Genomic DNA, 18,190 nt, shown 5'->3' on the forward strand with positions numbered 1-18,190 from the left:
CAGCACTGTTGTGTTTAACATTTATATGTCGAGTCAAAATAGAAAAAGTAAACAAATCTTGAATGATCGCCAAAATATTGACAGATAAACACTTTGACATTCTCTTGCTGCGTAGTAACACTTGTTTTGTCAGGGATATATGTGACCCTGGACCACAAAACCAGTCATAAGACGCACGGGTATATTTGTAGTAATAGCCAACAATACATTGAATATGTATATGGGCCAAAATTATAATTTTTTCTTTTATGTCGAAAATCATTAGGATATTAAGTAAAGATCATGTTCCATGAAGATATTTTGTAAATTTCCTACCATAAATATATCATAAATTTATTTTTGTGAGTGGATATGCAATGGACAACTTCATTTGGACAACTTTAAAGGCGATTTTCTCAATATTTAGATTTTTTTTTGCACCCTCAGATTCTAGATCTTCAAATAGTTGTATCTCGACCAAATATTATCCTTAACCATACATCAATGGAAAGCTTATTTATTCAGCTTTTATGTGATGTATACATCAATTTTTTAAAAAACTGACCCTTATTTTTTGTGGCCCAGGTTCACATAATTGAGTTGGCATTTAATAAAATAAATAAATAATGACAAGATAAAGACTTTCTCTGTTCCTGTAAATATTAAAGAGGTTATCATCAAAAATATCTCTTAAAACAGATTGTTCATGTCCTGGATTCTGTAATAAGCATCCATCATTATTTTTGCTTCATATAGCACTGGTTTTGTCAGGGACTGTATTTTTGAGATAAAGTATGCCACTTAATAAAATAACTATTTAATAAAAGCTTTCTTTTTATGTAGTAATGTTGTTAAGCAATAATCTGCTGCACTGTATTGTCTACATTCACAATAAAAGGAGCGGTTTTTGACAATCGAAGCGTCTTTTTTTAACTCAATCTCTGGAGCGGCTCTCTATAGTGAACTAGCTAGTGCGATATATGTAAAACCAGGAGTGGATCTACAGCAACGCTTAACAGAACGCTTTAACCCTCGAAGGGAAATTGTCTGTCGCTCCGTTCCACTAATTTACTCTAACCGTACGCTGTTCCAACCCGGCTAAACTCAGTACAGTCTTGGTCACACAAAAAGCTTGATGCTGTTGCTTCTTTTGGGAACTATTTTCATTCCATATCCAAACTATCAGTTGTCTGAAACATAAGTTATTCTATATTAATTACTTTTTCATAGAACTGTTAATAATATCACACTCGCAATCGTATTATATCAGCAGGTCTGTGATCACCTGCCGCAGAATTACAGCAGTCCACTTCCAACAGTACTTTTTGCTCGTGTGATATTGCTTAAAGTTGTTTTATACTGACGGGAGATTTAAAATGACTCATACGGTTATCTGTCATACTAACACACAGCTTGCCAGGCAACTTATTTCTCAGAACCTGACGAGCTTATGACTGAGGCAGCTATGCTTTATTACATGAACACTATGTCACATCCGTGTCACGTTTCATGCCATGCACTAAGTTGCACTCAAGAACAAGAAGGTCTGAAGATTAGTGCAAACCAAATGAGCCTAACTTTAAGCCAAATAACTTCAGTAAGTTCAATAAGAACAGTCATTTCCAGAGCCTGACGTGTAAAACTAATCCAAAGCCAAATGAAAAGCATCGTTTTACTTACCAAGTATGCCCCAACTGTGCCCTGTGCCAACATCAGAGCACATTCCGCCACTAAAAATATCTTAATATTTGAGAAACATGAGGGCTTCTTATCATCCCGCTGAGGGTCCTCGGAGCCCCTCTGCTTTTTCACCTGCATCCTGAACAATCCGACAGCTCAGAAACGCAGCTATAAACTATTGTAAAAGGAGAATAAACGCTAAGTCAAGCGTGTCTTGATATATCTGTAACACTATAACTGTTGTTTACAGTCAGACTCTGTGCCGTGTGACAGACTTTTCATTGAAACTCCGCCGATGAATGAAGACGAACTAAACTCTCCTCCTATGCTCTCTATCGCGGAAACAGAGGGTAAAACGTCGCTGTTTTTTACTCCAAGCATCTTTCTTTCCCTCTGAGACTGTCCGAGCACCCGTCGTGTTAGTGTTTGCTCGTAATATTCCGTCACCATCGCTCTAGTCCGCAGGCTTGATTCTCCGCCTCGGTCATGACTGATATGTGAGCGTTTCTACCGGACGGCTGTCTTGTACAGTAAAGAGACATGCCTCGGTAGAGGCGCTGTGCTGCTGATACCATAAGCTGAATGCTTTACTGACTCGTATATTCAAAATAAAGGCACATTGAATGGCAGATAATTCTGTCAGTAATTTTCTGGGTGCGTTCTGTTCGTTTCAACACTCTTTATCTTAAATATGTAAACACAACTAAAGACTTTTATGATATATTTTTGATGTGTAGACTACATCATAAAGTGATAAATGTCTGTAAGTGTAACTAGGATTATATTATATCACGTGACACATAAAAGCGATTTAAGTTTGCGAGCGCGAAAGTACGGATCACGGACATGACATGCATGGGGAAAAATAGCGAAATCGTGTGCACGATTTACTAATTTGTTCGCTCGATTTACTAAAACGTGCTCACGATTTAGTAAATCGAGGGAACGAATTAGAACATTGTGTGCACGATTTGGTAAATCGAGGGAACAAATTAGTAAATTGTGCGCATGATTTGGTAAATCAAGGGAACGAATTGGTAAATTGTGTGCACGATTTAGTAAATCGAGGGAACAAATCAGTAAATTGTGCGCATTATTTAGTAAATCGAGGGAACGAATTAGTAAATTGCACGCACGATTTGGTAAATCGAGGGAACAAATTAGTAAATTGTGCGCACGATTTAGTAAATCAAGGGAACGAATTAGTAAATTGAGCGCACGATTTAGTAAATCAAGGGAACGAATTAGTAAATTGTGCACACGATTTAGTAAATCGAGGGAACGAATTAGTAAATTGTGCGCACTATTTGGTAAATATAGGAAACGAATTAGTAAATTGTGCGCACGATTTAGTAAATCGAGGGAATGAATTAGCAAATTGTGCGCACGATATAGTAAATTGAGGGAACGAATTAGCAAATTGTGCGAATGATTTAGTAAATTGAGTGAACGAATTAGCAAATTGTGCGCACAATTAAATTTTTTTTCTTGCATATCATGTGCGGGGCTCCATATAAAAGCATTCAACATTAGTGAAACATTTTTGAAAATCCTGTAGAAAACCCATACATATGTACATGACGTTAAATAAATAAATATTTCTTTCTTTAAAGCTGCTGTCCTAACATCAATTTCAATATCAACTTTTGAGAAAGTATATAACCAGCCAGTTATCAAAACTAATTCCTTACCTTAGCCCGATTCACAACAGTAAGCTTGTAATAATGTTTTTTAATCTGAATGTGGGTTTTCGCGGGAAATCCGAACATGACAGTAACTGTATTTTAAATTATAGAATTTGGCTCCCTCACATGAGGATGATCATAATTTGGGGTACGTGGTATCTAAAAGATTGAAAACCCTTCTTTTAAACTAGGCATATCTTTTTAAGTTCTCAATAGAACCATAGTAATACAGTATAAAATCAGGTAACCAGTTCACATACAGTACTGCCCTTATGGGTTTTCAACATTTTAACTTTTTTCCTGAATTATTATCAAACAGGAAATGCAGATGATTCATCAAAAATATTTTAGGCTATTTCATTCCAAGTCAACATGACATGTTTAACAGCTTCATTACTCAACAGCAACAGAAGTTTTGAGAGACAAGCTTTTTGTTTTTGATGAATCATTGGCGAGTTTGATCATTTCATATTATATTACTGCAGCAGATATGCCTCACAAATTGTCTCTGAGATCCAGCTGGTAGTTTCATGACTTTGAATGGCAGAAAGGCAGCTGTGGTCACAGTACGAACACACTGTTCTGGTCAGAGTTTTGAGGAGGAAGAGTGTGAAATTCTGACTCAGTGCCACAGCAGAGGCTGATGCTCGCCACACTCACACAGGCCTGATGGCACACTGCTGGGTTTGGTTACCATGGCAAACGTGCTGCAGCTGCTGTTAAGTCACGAAGACCTGTTTTCTTTGCTCAACTTTTCTTATTATTTAACATGCATGGATGTCTTGTTTAGATAGAATCAATGGTAAATAGTTGAGTTAACACTTGGTTGAATGTTGGCTTGACATAATCTAACTGTACATTAAGCACAGTTATTACACTGTAAAAAATGAATGTGTTTTTAACGGTAAAATATGGTAAAATGCTACAGAAAAAAATTGTAAATAGGTTAACAGTAAGTTCCCGTATTATATACAGGGAAAAACTGTAAAAGCTCTAACCAGACATTCATGCAATTTTCACAGTAAAATGCTGTAAATTTTACGATTTTTATAAGTAAAAAAGACAAGTAAAAAAGTAAAAAAGTCCTTGTGCATTATTATGGTGGTTGTCAGTATATGTTAAAGGTACAAAACAGATTTTAGTAGTAGTGTGCATTGTTGAGTTTAGTGGTTTACATTCAAATTTTCTTAAATTACAGTTTTATACTGTAAAATTTACAGTTTGTTCTGTAAATGTGTTTACAGTTTTTCTGTATTTCTATACAAAATTATTCTGGCAACCACAGCTTGCATCTTTAACTAAAACCAAAACTATTAAAAACATTTTTGTTAATTGAAATTGTTGAAAAGGATACAGTTTACTCAAGCTATTAAACCACTTTTCAACCCAAATAGGACAAAAAAGCATCAAAATACTGCTTGAAAATGAATATGATCCCAAAAAACATGCTTTTACCTAAATGCATAAGATATGCAAAGACTCACCATGCAGTTCTTTCATGTACTAGTCTAGTGCATCATGGAAAAAATCTAAATCACTGTTTCGGGCAGAGACTTGACATGTTAGCATCCATTAGTAGATGCAAAACATGCATTAAAGTGACTTGCTAGGGGCGGAAAAACATCTTTACAGTATAAACAACCCCTCTGACAACGTTCCATATGGCCCATGCATTTTTCATGTGGATTTGAGAAACAATGGGGCAAAAAAACAACAACATAAAAATAAAATACTGCTTTAATTTTTGTAGCGAATTATCGTAGAAATTACATTGCTAATGATGCCATCAAGAATTAGCCTATATGTTTTTTATATGGACCACTCATAAAAATGACTGGGAGAAATTGTAATGCTCAATAAGGCAGCTGAAAATTAGCTTACCGCCTTTTTTCATAAAGTCATTGTCTGTTTGTATAGTGTTGAATGCTTATGTACATTAGCTGGATCAGCCTGAAAAGTGAGATTTAGCGTGTTATCAACTAAAAAGGCACAACTGCAACCAAGGCTAATTGGAAGAGCATGCATGGCGACATTTCTGTAAAACGACATTACGTTGCTTTTTGCACAGTCGCACACTTTCAAAGTGAAATGTCTAGTGAGTGGTGCTAAAATCTTGTTTAGTTTCATTCGAAACACATGAACGTGAATCTGGCGATGTTTTAGTACATTGGTTGTTGTATGGCAGCCAATTTGAAGTGAGTCAAAAAAGGTTAAAAGTTTAATTTTCTTATCTGATTTGGAAATAATGTACCACATACATAAAATTATTTTGTGTTAACGAAAGCAATTGTGAGATAAAAATGAATTTGCATAAGCAACCATGCCATTTTATCTTGCTTATACAATCTGAGTTCCTTAATCGTGGCTCGAGTTTTACGGGGTTCATACCTGAGTGGTCTATTGGTGAGCTATTGAGCAAGTTTACTATGCTAGAAAAGTTATACATTTAGAGCTGGTTATGTGATGCAAACATCAAAATACACATCAATCAGGCATAACATTATGAGCACTGACAGGTGAAGTGAATAACACTAATTATCTCTTCATCACGGCACCTGTTAGTGGGTGGAATATATTAGGCAGCAAGTGAACATTTTGTCCTCAAAGTTGATGTGTTAGAAGCAGGAAAAATGGGCAAGCGTAAGAATTTGAGCGAGTTTGACAAGGACTGAATTGTGATGGCTAAAAGTCAGAGCATCTCCAAAACAGGTCCCGGTCTGCAGTGGTCAGTATCTATCAAAAGTGATCCAAGGAAGGAACAGTGGTGAACCGGCGACAGGGTCATGGGTGGCCAAGGCTCATTGATGCACGTGGGGAGCGAAGGCTGGCCCGTGTGGTCCAATCCAACAGACGAGCTACTGTAGCTCAAATTGCTCAAGAAGTTAATGCTGGTTCTGATAGAAAGGTGTCAGAATACACAGGTTGTTGCGTATGGGGCTGCATAGCCGCAGACCAGTCAGGGTGCCCATGCTGACCCCTGTCCACCGCCGAAAGCACCAACAGTGGGCACGTGAGCATCAGATCTGGACCACGGAGCAGTGGAAGAAGGTGGCCTGGTCTGATGAATCACATTTTCTTTTACATCACGTGGATGGCCGGGTCCGTGTGCGTTGCTTACTGGGGAACACATGGCACCAGGATGAACTATGCAAAGAGGGCAGGCCAACGGAGGCAGTGTGATGCTTTGGGCAATGTTCTGCTGGGAAACCTTGGGTCCTGCCATCCATGTGGATGTTACTTTGACATGTACCACCTACCTAAGCATTGTTGCAGACCATGAACACCCTTTCATGGAAACGGTATTCCCTGGTGTCTGAGTCCTCTTTCAGCAGGATAATGCGCCCTGCCGCAACAGAAAAAATGGTTTAGGAATGGTTTGAGGAGCACAACAACAAGTTTGAGGTGTTGACTTGGCCTCCAAATTCCCCAGATCTCAATCCAATCGAGCATCTGTGGGATGTGCTGAACAAACAAGTTCGATCCATGGAGGCTCCACCTCGCAACTTACAGGACTTAAAGAATCTGCTGCTAACATCTTGGTGCCAGATACCACAGCACACATAATATTATGCCTGATCAGTGTTTATTAGTTAACTTACCAATCATGACTACATCTCACTAAATGCACAATGTCCAAATCAGCCCAGCACTGAGTACAAAAATGATTTGAAACTGATGTCTTCTAAGGAATTAAAGAAGCTAAAGGTGTGTTTACATAATTACATTACATAAAAGAATGCACTGTATATCAAAAGACACTATTATTTGGCATCAAAGGCAAATATGCATCTGTTACTATATGTATAAAATGATGACCGCCAAGTCACCAAAACAACAGATACAGACACTCCTTGCTCTCCTGAAGTTATTTCCACTCTGCAATCCATGGAAACTCCCTTTATACAAACAAAGACATACAAATACTGGACATGTTTCCGTTATGGGTTCTGTTCTCATGGAACTCTTTTGTACTGTATGTGTGCACATATAATCATAATATAGCCTATTGTATTTTTACAGATTTTTTTTTTTCCTTTTCAGAAATAACCAATTCAATATTAATTACTGAACAGCAATTTTTTAAATTAAGTAAAGTATTTAACAGCAAAGTTTTATATTTATAGAATCGTATCATTTAAATTGAAACATCTGTAGACTTTATCATATCTTAATATCTTACAGGTTGGCAGTTGAGGGATATGAAACCAATTCAGAAGAAATGCAACGTGTTTCCAGAAGCATTAGTGTTCTCCAGATGCACATATCTAGGCACTTCAGTAACAGCTCACATTATGGGGAAGGCAGTCAGCAGGCTCTATCGACTATAATGACTTCTCTGTGCACAACGAAGGCTTGCTCATTACACTAATGTGCTTTATGGTGCATAAACTGCATGATATTATGACAACAACCAGTGGCCCTATATTTTATTGGTGAGCACAAATGAAACACAGGCTCCCACAGCTAAAATCAATTTACATTTAATTAAATGGCCTGTCTATTGCTTCATAATGAAAAGTGGCACTGTAGTTTTCAAATAGATGCAGCAATAACACTGTTTTGGTACAAATGGAAACGAATTATAAAAGGAACAAATTGATAGTTTGGTGTCATTGTGCCTCATTTGAGCTTTACTCATGGGCTGGTGGGAGTAGACTGTATATATATATATATATATATATATATATATATATATATATAAGACAAAAAATGTTGGGAAACTGCATGGTTTGGAATTTTCCACATTGTGCTCCTGGAGGTGATATTTCAGTGCTGTACTTGAACCTATCAGTCAGGTGCAGAGGAATCTGGCCTGTGGCGCAACATAATTACTCACACCAGCGGGCTGGAGTTTCACCTGGAGACAGAACATATGTGATGTGTCCAGATGCCAGCATTTAGTAGATACCTTGCTGCAGGATCCCTACAGATTCCACTGACCATGAATGGAAGCCAAAATCTAAGTACATTTCCACGTAGTTCAAAGTGAAATGTAGTTTGCCCTAAAATTTAGAACTAAACGAAACCATGTGTAAAAGATTGCATGCAAGTGGTGGCCTTGAAACAAGTATTGTTTCTTGAAACAGAGCAAAACTGTTCACTGTGTTTTGCGAATGGTGCAATTTGCTTTATGTGAAGACATTGCTCTGAGGCCCTATTTACACCTGGTATTAAGATGTGTTTTGGTTGATCGGATCATGAGAACTATTTCTGTGCACATAAATATGAGAATTATTCACAATTATTACTGAATGACATCAAGTATATGACGCTGATCAGCTTCTGCCTTTCATACATTAATATTTATGCCATTCTCCTCAGGTGTCTGAGAGTTGGAAGAAAAACCAACAGGTAAATCTGCATAAACATAAAGACACACACACAGCATTCATTCTTCTCATGAGAGGAATATTTTAAACATACGGTACTGTAACATACAAAGAAAACGCACAAGAAGGTGGCTAATAACCTCAGGGTCTAGCCTTTTATACTCTCAAACAGACATGATAATACCTCTGCCAAAAAGCAACAGCACCCTTGGGAAACATCCTGATTATAAAGATATCACACTGGCATTTAAAGGCTTAGCAGATGTTGACTGAGAAAATGTCAGGCAACGTTCTTTTTTTCAGTTTTACTGTCCTAGCTATTAATAGAGCATCAGTATCTGTTCTGTGTTCAACACACACACACACACACACCGAGACCTCTACCATCTATTTTTACCCCGGTATCAATAGAGCGGCCAGCATGTGCTTTAAAACTTCAGTGGCACTGCAGTGAGAGGGTTTCAAATATAGAGCCTTCCACTTGTGGAGTGATGGACAAATCACAACATGGGTTATACTGTCTCATGCTCTCAGAAAGAAAGAATGACGTTAAACTTTAACAATCCAAAATGACATCGGGAGTTCTGTAGGTGTTATGTAGTAAGTATTCAGGAGTTCAATAAACTGGAACAAACTGCTTTTTAACTGCTTTCCTGGAAGCTCCTACCATGCATAATTGTTGACTCTGAACCGAATCTGCACCTTTACTTCTGGGAAAAACAATAAAGCCACACACTGGTGCAAGCAAGCAAAACAAGCTTTAAAGAGAGCCTATTGATTCTCTTACTTACAAAAGCAGGCAAGACAAAACTGAAAGGTGTTGAAGAAGTGACAAAGAATCTTCTTCAGGTGCAGTTCTATGCTACAAGACGGGCCGGACAAGTTTAACCATTGTCTAAGTTTTAATAAAGCTATTCAGTCATTTGTGAACTCATCTGCAAGTGAGAGAGGGAAAAGCCGCAGAAACACAAACAGTGCAAACATTAGTCATTCAAGCTGACGTGCAGCAACAGATAGACATGTCAAAGAGCAGTATTTTCCCATAATCCTCTCAATCTCCTATTTCTATGAAATCTGCAACTGAAGTTATTTGACATTTGGTGTTAGTTTTAAATCCCTTTTCTGGTTTGTTCAAGTTATTCATTTCGCTGCGACAGTTGAAAGGAAGGAGCTTTATTTCTGGCAGACATTCCCACTGGAAACAAACACAAACAACCACCAGAAAGAACAAATGCCACATATTTCAGTTAGGGCTGTGAATCAGTGAGGGAAGGAACTACAATCCCATGAAGCATTGTGAACAGTATAATCAAATTAAAAAACGATGAAGAAATATAAAACTACTCTTTTACAATGTTGATTATATATGTAAAAACTATTTATTTTAGGTTTATTTTAAAATATGCTCATATATACAAATATTTAAAGGGTTAGTTCACCCAAAAATGAAAATTATGTCATTAATGACTCACCCTCGTGTCGTTCCAAACCCGTAAGACCTCCGTTCATCTTCGGAACACAGTTTAAGATATTTTAGATTTAGTCTGATAGCTTTCTGTCCCTCCATTGAAAATGTATGTACGGTATACTGTCCATGTCCAGAAAGGTAATAAAAACATCATCAAGGTAGTCCATGTGACATCAGAGGGTCAGTTAGAATTTGTTGAAGCATCGAAAATACATTTTGGTCCAAAAAATAACAAAAACTACGACTTTATTCAGCATTGTCTTCTATTCCGGAATCCTTTCCATTGAATTAATTCCATTGAATTGATTCCATTGAACTGATTCCATTGAACTGATTCCATTGAATCCTTTCATCTGTCGGCGTTGCTAATGCACTTTTACGCCGCCGTGGTTGTTTTTAGCGATTAGGACATCCGCTACATTTTGAAGCATCGAAAATACATTTTGGTCCAAAAATAACAAAAACTACGACTTTATTCAGCATTGTATTCTCTTCCGGGTCTGTTGTCAATTCGCGTTCACGACATGGACAGTATACCGTACATACATTTTCAATGGAGGGACAGAAAGCTCTCGGACTAAATCTAAAATATCTTAAACTGTGTTCCGAAGATGAACGGAGGTTTTACAGGTTTGGAACGACATGAGGGTGAGTCATAATGACATTTTCATTTTTGGGTAAACTAACCCTTTAAGTATTTTGAGAGCATCGGAAGATCAACTCGATCACTCGATAGGCGGAGCTAGCTTTTTTCAACTCTCTGATTGGTGGAAGTTTCTGTACAGCATCATGGGTAATGTAGTTTTTCACCACAATTTATGCCGTTCAACATGATTATTTCAAAATAAGTTGAAATAATGTGGGTTCAACAGAAGCAAATATCATCAATTAACAACCTCGTAGCTCACAGCAGGGCTGTCTTTAAAAGTTTTAATTCAAAATCAATTTCCTTAAGGAGTGAATGACTGAGTTTTTACTTCACAAACCCAACTGTTACACTCTATTAACATGGCAAATCTGTCATGTAAACAATATCTTAAAAAATAAGTAATAAAATCACAGGGCACCTATTATGCAAAATCCACTTTTACAAGGTGTTTAGATATAAATGTGTGTTGGCAGTGTGTGAACACAACCACCCTCCAATGATAAAAATCCACCCACTCCTTTTTTAAAATCCCCATTAAACCAAAGCAGTCTCATTAGACAAGCCGTTTTGATTCCCTGAGCAATGTGACATCACACTGCTCAGGCCCCGTCCACGACCGCTGACTGACAGTCCTGTAGTTTCCGCCCTCAGCAAGCTGTAGACTGTCTGCCATTTTCTCTGCGCTGGAGCAGCTGTAGCAACAACAATGTCTTGTAAGTAATTGAGATGTTTTGTTGTTGGATGTAAGAGTGAACATAACAGTCTTCATTTACTGACATCTAAGTCACTGAAAGCAATGAATTAGTTTTATTTTTGAAGGGAATGCACCACAGATCTAATATTCACATACGATTTCTGTAACATTGCCTGTGCTTTACGTTCACACACATAACTGACTGTGTTTATGTGAACTGTGTGTGTTTTTTACAGAACCTTGTGTGTATTTGACAGTTTAAACAAAACAAAAAATGTGAAAGAAGTTACTCATGCGCTTTAGATAAGTGCGCTCAAAAAAAGATCCATTAGAAGTTTAACTGATATAGCTTTAAAACACGTGGAAATAATAAACAATGATGAAAGAAGAACTATGCTATAACTATGCTATGCAATATAGATAATAATCAAAACCAAGCAGAAGTCTTGTTGTTAATATTTGGCAGAGAATCCGATTGAGGCAGGAACTGTGATCGTAGAGAGGGGGCGGGGCACAGCAGCTCATTTGCATTTAAAGGCACATACACAAAAACAGCCTGTTCTTGACTGACATGGATTTATAAATTATCTGTGAGGTAGGCCATTTTAAGCTGAAACTTCACAGACACATTCTAAGACTTCCACAGACATGTCCACAGACTTAAAGCAGAACTAAGTAACTTTTTTACCTTCATAAATAGTTTTCTAAGTCCTTACGATGGTTAATTGACTTGTAGTGGTGTGTTTGAGGCATGCACTAACCCCCTCTGGCACGTCTATGCCAGAAAACAGCACTTGCAAGTTGAGCTGCGCCGACCCGACACAATCTCGCCTCATGTTCACGTTCACGCGAAAGTGACAAAATGCTTTACGCTAATTCAAAAACAATGTATATATTATGACTTTATAAGACAATTTTGAAAATTACCCGCCTCCATCAAGATTTCTTGTACTGTATTTGCAAAACTACTGCGCTGGTGAGCGTTATAGTCGTTGTAGTCCAGAGCTGTGCTTGAAGTATTTACAACAGTGTGATTCACTGAAGGAACCTGTAGGGGGAGCTTCACAAATCTTACTGAGTTCCTGCTTTAAATTACATCTTGTAAAAATGGGCATAATAGGTGCCCTTTAATACATTTTCAACCCGATCCATAGAATAGCCCCCTAAATCAGGACAGATAATCTGCAGATTCTGCACATTGCAAATTCAACACACAAATTACCATCCATATCAGGGAGCGATTTACTTCATTTGATGCGTCGTTTGACAGCTAAATTGTCCTCAAAGTGACAGCCTTTAAAGCCCAACACCACTGTTCTAATGCTCTGTGCAAACTGACTTTAATAATCCAGATATTTATGTGACGTCTATATTATGACCACAGAAGTGACACAGGATTAGTGATCATTAGCTGGGCACTTTCTCATGAACATGATTTGTGCTTTGATTTTCGAGCACTGACAGTCTAAAATTGCACTTTATGATTAAAAGATTTCGGTAATGAAACTTCAGTTAGATGAAAAGCTGGTAGAAAAAGACTAACGCTGAGCCGTCACCGTTGGCGCTTCTGCACTCTAATAGCATTGCTAAACTTTGAGTGTTGGATCAACCCCCAGTTTTAAATTTCACTGGGTAAATAATCCCTTTAATTAAACCTTCCCACCCAGGCGTTATAAAAGCTGGCAACTAGAAATAAACAGACATGCTATCAAATATCTCCACACAAGGGCCTATACTCACAGAAGTCTTAAACTTTATACATGGAGTTATTTTGCCATTGAGAATGATTGAAATTCTCACTCCGTTTATTTCTACCTGTAATTAAGAGTTAAAAATGGAAAAGTGCCAAAGTGCAAGCAGTAGGCTGCTTAAAAATTCATAAGGGTATGTAGATCCAAATGACTGATGTCTAGTAAATGTTTATTGCTGTTATTCACTCTTAGAAAAAAAAGACATATAATCATGACATTGTGATAAAAAGATATGAAATTTTTAAATAGCAATTGTATCCAGTCTATTACAAATATTATGAGGACATGAAAATGTATTACATATTACTTTAAAACGGACAGAAAACCCAACAGTTCAGACAAATCATACTGTTATTTGTACTGACAATATCTAAAATTTATTCTGAGAGATTGATACTACATATTTATGGTGTCCTCTCCATGACTGATACAGCTTTATGGGTGTGATGGATTTTATAGCAAGGGACAGACAAATTGCCATAACCTTCTTTCAAGAGCACATAAAATACGCTAAAGGGCCTCTGTTCTTTCTGCTGGCACAGACTGGTGAGTTTACCACCATGGATAGCGATAGAGAAAATAAACAGCATGTTTAGCAATTCAGAGGCTCTCGCTCTGGAAAAGTCCAATAAATTCAGCTAGAGTTGAAAAGCTGCTGACTGTGCTTTCATTGGCCTGACTGTGACAGCAGTTTGGAGACAGGGTGCTGTGCCACCTCTCAATTCATTACAAACTCATTGGAAGTATGGATAGACAAGAATGCGCTGAAGGGCAAACATAAATATCTGTCACGTCATGATAGGAGACACATCTTTTACTGTGGCACAGTTGTAAGCAGTGCATCTTAGGGGAAAAAAATACCAAAAGTGTTGGCCAGATTTGTATGTAAGCAAATAAAACAAGAGGAAATCCATGCACAGGGAGATGTAGACGAGTAAATCAGGGAAAGGCAGGCAAAATCAGAACTGACAAAAACACACCAGACATACATCCACACCAGACCCTGAACAAGGGGAACACTTGGGCATAATGCTGGGCATAAACCGGAATTTTGAGATGACAACAATATTCGGAGCTGTTGACGTCCTCAGACTGGGAATTATGCATTTCTATGGCACCACTATCAAGGCCTAAATGAATATACAGTGGTCAGGTGGTACACGTGTGAGCTTTCAGAAAACTCCCAGCTTACAAACTGTAATTACGAGCTATACAAGAACGTGAACGCTTTTTACGAGCCAGAATCTTGTAGTTACAGTAATTACGATATGGCGTGAACGCACCTATAATACAAAGGATAAGGAGAGGCTAGCTAGGAACAGGTGAGGGTAATCAATCACTATAGGCTAACTATAGAAACGGGAAAACTAAACACAGGATGTGAACACTGGGAATCATGGGAAGAGATAATAAACTTAAAAATAAAAGTCCAATATATACACACTATATTGACAAAAGTTTTGGGACGCCTGCCTATACATGCACATGAACTTTAATGACATCCCATTCTTAATCTGTAGGGTTTAATATGGAGTTGGCCGACCCTTTGCATCTATAACAGCCTCAACTCTTCTGAAGGTTTTTCACAAGGTTTAGGAGTGTGTTTATGGGAATTTTTGACCTTTCTTCTAGAAGCACATTTGTGAGGTCAGGCAGTGATGTTGCAAAGAAGGCCTGGCTCGCAGTCTCCACTCTAATTCATCCCAAAGGTGTTCTATCGGGTTGAGGTCAGGACTCTGTGCAGGCCAGTCAAGTTCCTCCACACCAAACTTGCTCATCCATGTCTTTATGGACCTTGCTTTGTGTACTGGTGTGCAGTCATGTTGGAACAGGAAGGGGCCATCCCCAAACTGTTCCCACAAAGTTGGGAGCATGAAATTGTCCAAAATGTCTTGGTATGCTGAAGCATTAAGAGTTCCTTTCACTGGAACTAAGGGGCCAAGCCCAACCCCTGAAAAACAACCCCACACCAAATTCCCCCCTACAAGTACCGTTCTCCTGGTAACCGCCAAACCCAGACTCGTCCATCGGATTGCCAGACAGAGAAGCATGATTCGTCACTCCAGTGGCGGCGTGCTTTACACCACTGCATCCAATGCTTTGCATTGCACTTGGTGATGTAAGGCTTGGATGCAGCTGTTCAGCCATGGAAACCCATTCCATGAAGCTCTCTACGCACTGTTCTTGAGCTAATCTGAAGGCCACACAAGGTTTGGAGGTCTGTAGATACTGACTCTACAGAAAGTTGGCGACTTCTGCGCACTGTGCGCCTCAGCATGCGCTGACCCCGCTCTGTGATTTTACGTGGCCTACCACTTCGTGGCTGAGTTGCTGTTGTTCCCAATTGCTTCCACTTTATGAAACCACTAACAGTTGACCGTGGAATATTTAATAGTGAGGAAATTTCACGAATGGACTTATTGCACAGATGGCAACCTATCACGATACCATGCTTGAATTCACTGAGCTCCTGAGAGTGACCCATTCTCTCACAAATGTTTGTAGAAGTAGTCTGCATGCCTTGGTGCTTGATTTTGTACACCTGTGGCCATGGAAGTGATTGGAACACCTGAATTCAATGATTTGGAGGGGTGTCCAATACTTTTGGCAATATAGTCAATGGGTACGTCTCAATCAGCTCCCTAGTTCACTAGTCAGGGCACTGATCAGGGAATCAGCCACATTCATTTACATGATATACTGATTCATGACCTAGGGAACTGACTGAGACGCAGGGTATATATAGGAGCACACTTGGCTCCTTTGCAGTCAAAAATGGCAGACATAGGAAATGAATGGGAAATATGAAAACTCAGATAATCTTTGATGGTAGAAACTACAATTCAGCCACTGTGCAGAAAAGTCATTTTTGTTACACTTTTATTGTATTTTGATGTTATGTGTAACAATATGTCCTCCTCTGTGTTCAGATTTGACTGTAATAAAATTAATGTAAAAACTGACACTTCAAATCAACATTTCAAACAACAACAACAAAAAATCTAAACCTTGACAAAAAGTAGTCTTTGAGAATGTCTAAGTATAAATCCAAATCCACAACTTAATAAAAATAAGCATTTATGTCTAAAAACCACTAGAGAATTTATAAGCCAAATTCTATAGAACTATATATGAATCTAGTGGTTACAACATGGCATTACACAAGTTTTTCTTTTTTTACACCCACCAGATGGCACTAATCTACCTGTTTTATTTTCAATGGGGAAAAATAGCTTTTTTTTTTTTTTTTTTTATTGCGTAGTATGTGTGTGTGTTCGGTATTGTTGTATTTTCTAACTACACAGAAAAAGATAGATTATAATAAACTGGATTATTACTAAAGTTTCTTATATCTTTTTAGATATAAGTAGTGTAGTTAAAACAAATTCTGTAGTTTGTTTTTGAAAATTGCTAGTTTGTGTTTGGCATTTTGCACACACCCAGTTGGCTCATATCCTGTGCAGCTCTAAAGAAGGAAAAGACTCCTTGATTTCATTTGTCTTTTAAAACAATGCAAGCCAGGCATGTACTCACACTTTCGTCATGGCAACCGCCTCGGCTCTCATTCAACCAGTGACATTCTAGAGATATTTATATATGTTAAATAGTTCTCTCTGTGGATACAGTCAGGGACGTTGCAATTTAAATAGGGTAAATGTGTCCTCTGAGAGCAATATAGAAAATACAAAAAGCATCAAGTCATTCCACTCTACATGATAATGAATACCGCTAAATGCATTGGTGCATTCATCTGAGCTGAGAAAGATAAATTTGAATCTGTCTAGCCAATTCCTGTTTACACAGTCACAAGTTTTACTGGCAGGTCAAAAGGGGAAAAGTCTCTGAATGTCCAGTTAAAGATCTCGCTATTCCAACAACCTGAATGAGATTTTCCTCCAATATGAGAACTTTCTTAAAGCTCTTGTGTCTGTATTAATTTACAGTGTTTAATAATAAAATAATAGCAGTATTGTAGTGAATTAATCAAGCATGCAAAGTACATACGAGCGAGTATAAAGTGAAGGAGCAGGGGAGTATTGTAGTAGCTTTGGTGAGCGTTTAGGGACCATTTGAAAGCACTTACCATATTTATGCCATGAATTATTCATTTGTTTCTTTTCCCTCAAGCATGCACATATGCCAAATATCTAGAGTCAAATTCAGCTCACATATAAAAGCAAAGCATGAAATCACACAAGCCACAGTTTGTGTCTCCAGACAAACGACTGGATATTGCATATTCATGCTATAATAGTTTTATCTACAGCATTTTTATTCATCTGATATCTTGTCTTGCTACAGTGTCATTTTACATTTAAGTACTGAGTAATATTAATTAACAACATTTAGTTACTATATTGTTAGGGTTAGGATTATGCTTTGATTTAGGGTTAGCTGAATGTACTGTAATTAAGCATAATTTTCTTGTAACAAGGACACTGTAAAATTAAGCGTTACCAAACTTTTTCTGCTCTCCCAGGCTACATTTATTACATAAAAAAAGAGTAAAAACAGTAATATTATTATTACAATTTAAAATTTTATACATCTTTGCTGAATAAAAATATTCATTTCTTTAAAAAAAAAAAACATTTAAACTGTAATGTATATCAATAAATTTTATTGAAACATTTCAAGTTAACATTAGTTAATTATTGAATGAATATGAATTTGTACATGAACAATAGTTTAAATAAACACTAAGATATAGTAATAAATACTGTAAAATTGTTGTGCAGTTAGTTTTTTGATTAACTTATGTTAACAGATTGTAACTTAAAGTGTTCCTGTTCCTTTTGTTATGATTCCATCATGAGGAAAAAAAGGTTCATCCCTTCCAAACAAGGGATGAAAAGTACAAATTACCCTTTCAGAAAATTCCCACTAACAGACATAAGCAGCAAGCAACAGGATGTCTCATTTAAATTCAGCCGCAGCTTCTCGTTGATATACA

At 37.5% G+C, this 18,190-nt stretch overlaps 1 protein-coding gene across 2 annotated transcripts in view; it reads right to left on the reverse strand.

Annotated features, from left to right (window-relative positions):
• Nucleotides 1-18,190, reverse strand: part of slco3a1a (solute carrier organic anion transporter family member 3A1a) — an 82,210-nt gene that overhangs the window by 55,410 nt on the left and 8,610 nt on the right. The window contains exon 1 of one of the 2 annotated variants that reach the window (XM_048168242.1): nucleotides 1,660-2,211. The exons of the other annotated variant lie outside the window; for it this stretch is intronic. Coding sequence (XP_048024199.1) covers nucleotides 1,660-1,797 — 138 coding nt within the window. The 5' untranslated portion in view covers nucleotides 1,798-2,211. Of the gene's footprint in view, nucleotides 1-1,659; nucleotides 2,212-18,190 lie in introns of those variants that run through there. 2 annotated transcript variants of the gene reach the window in all.

This window comes from Megalobrama amblycephala, linkage group LG19 (genome assembly GCF_018812025.1).
Source record: "Megalobrama amblycephala isolate DHTTF-2021 linkage group LG19, ASM1881202v1, whole genome shotgun sequence".
In the NCBI taxonomy this organism is placed as follows: domain Eukaryota; kingdom Metazoa; phylum Chordata; class Actinopteri; order Cypriniformes; family Xenocyprididae; genus Megalobrama; species Megalobrama amblycephala.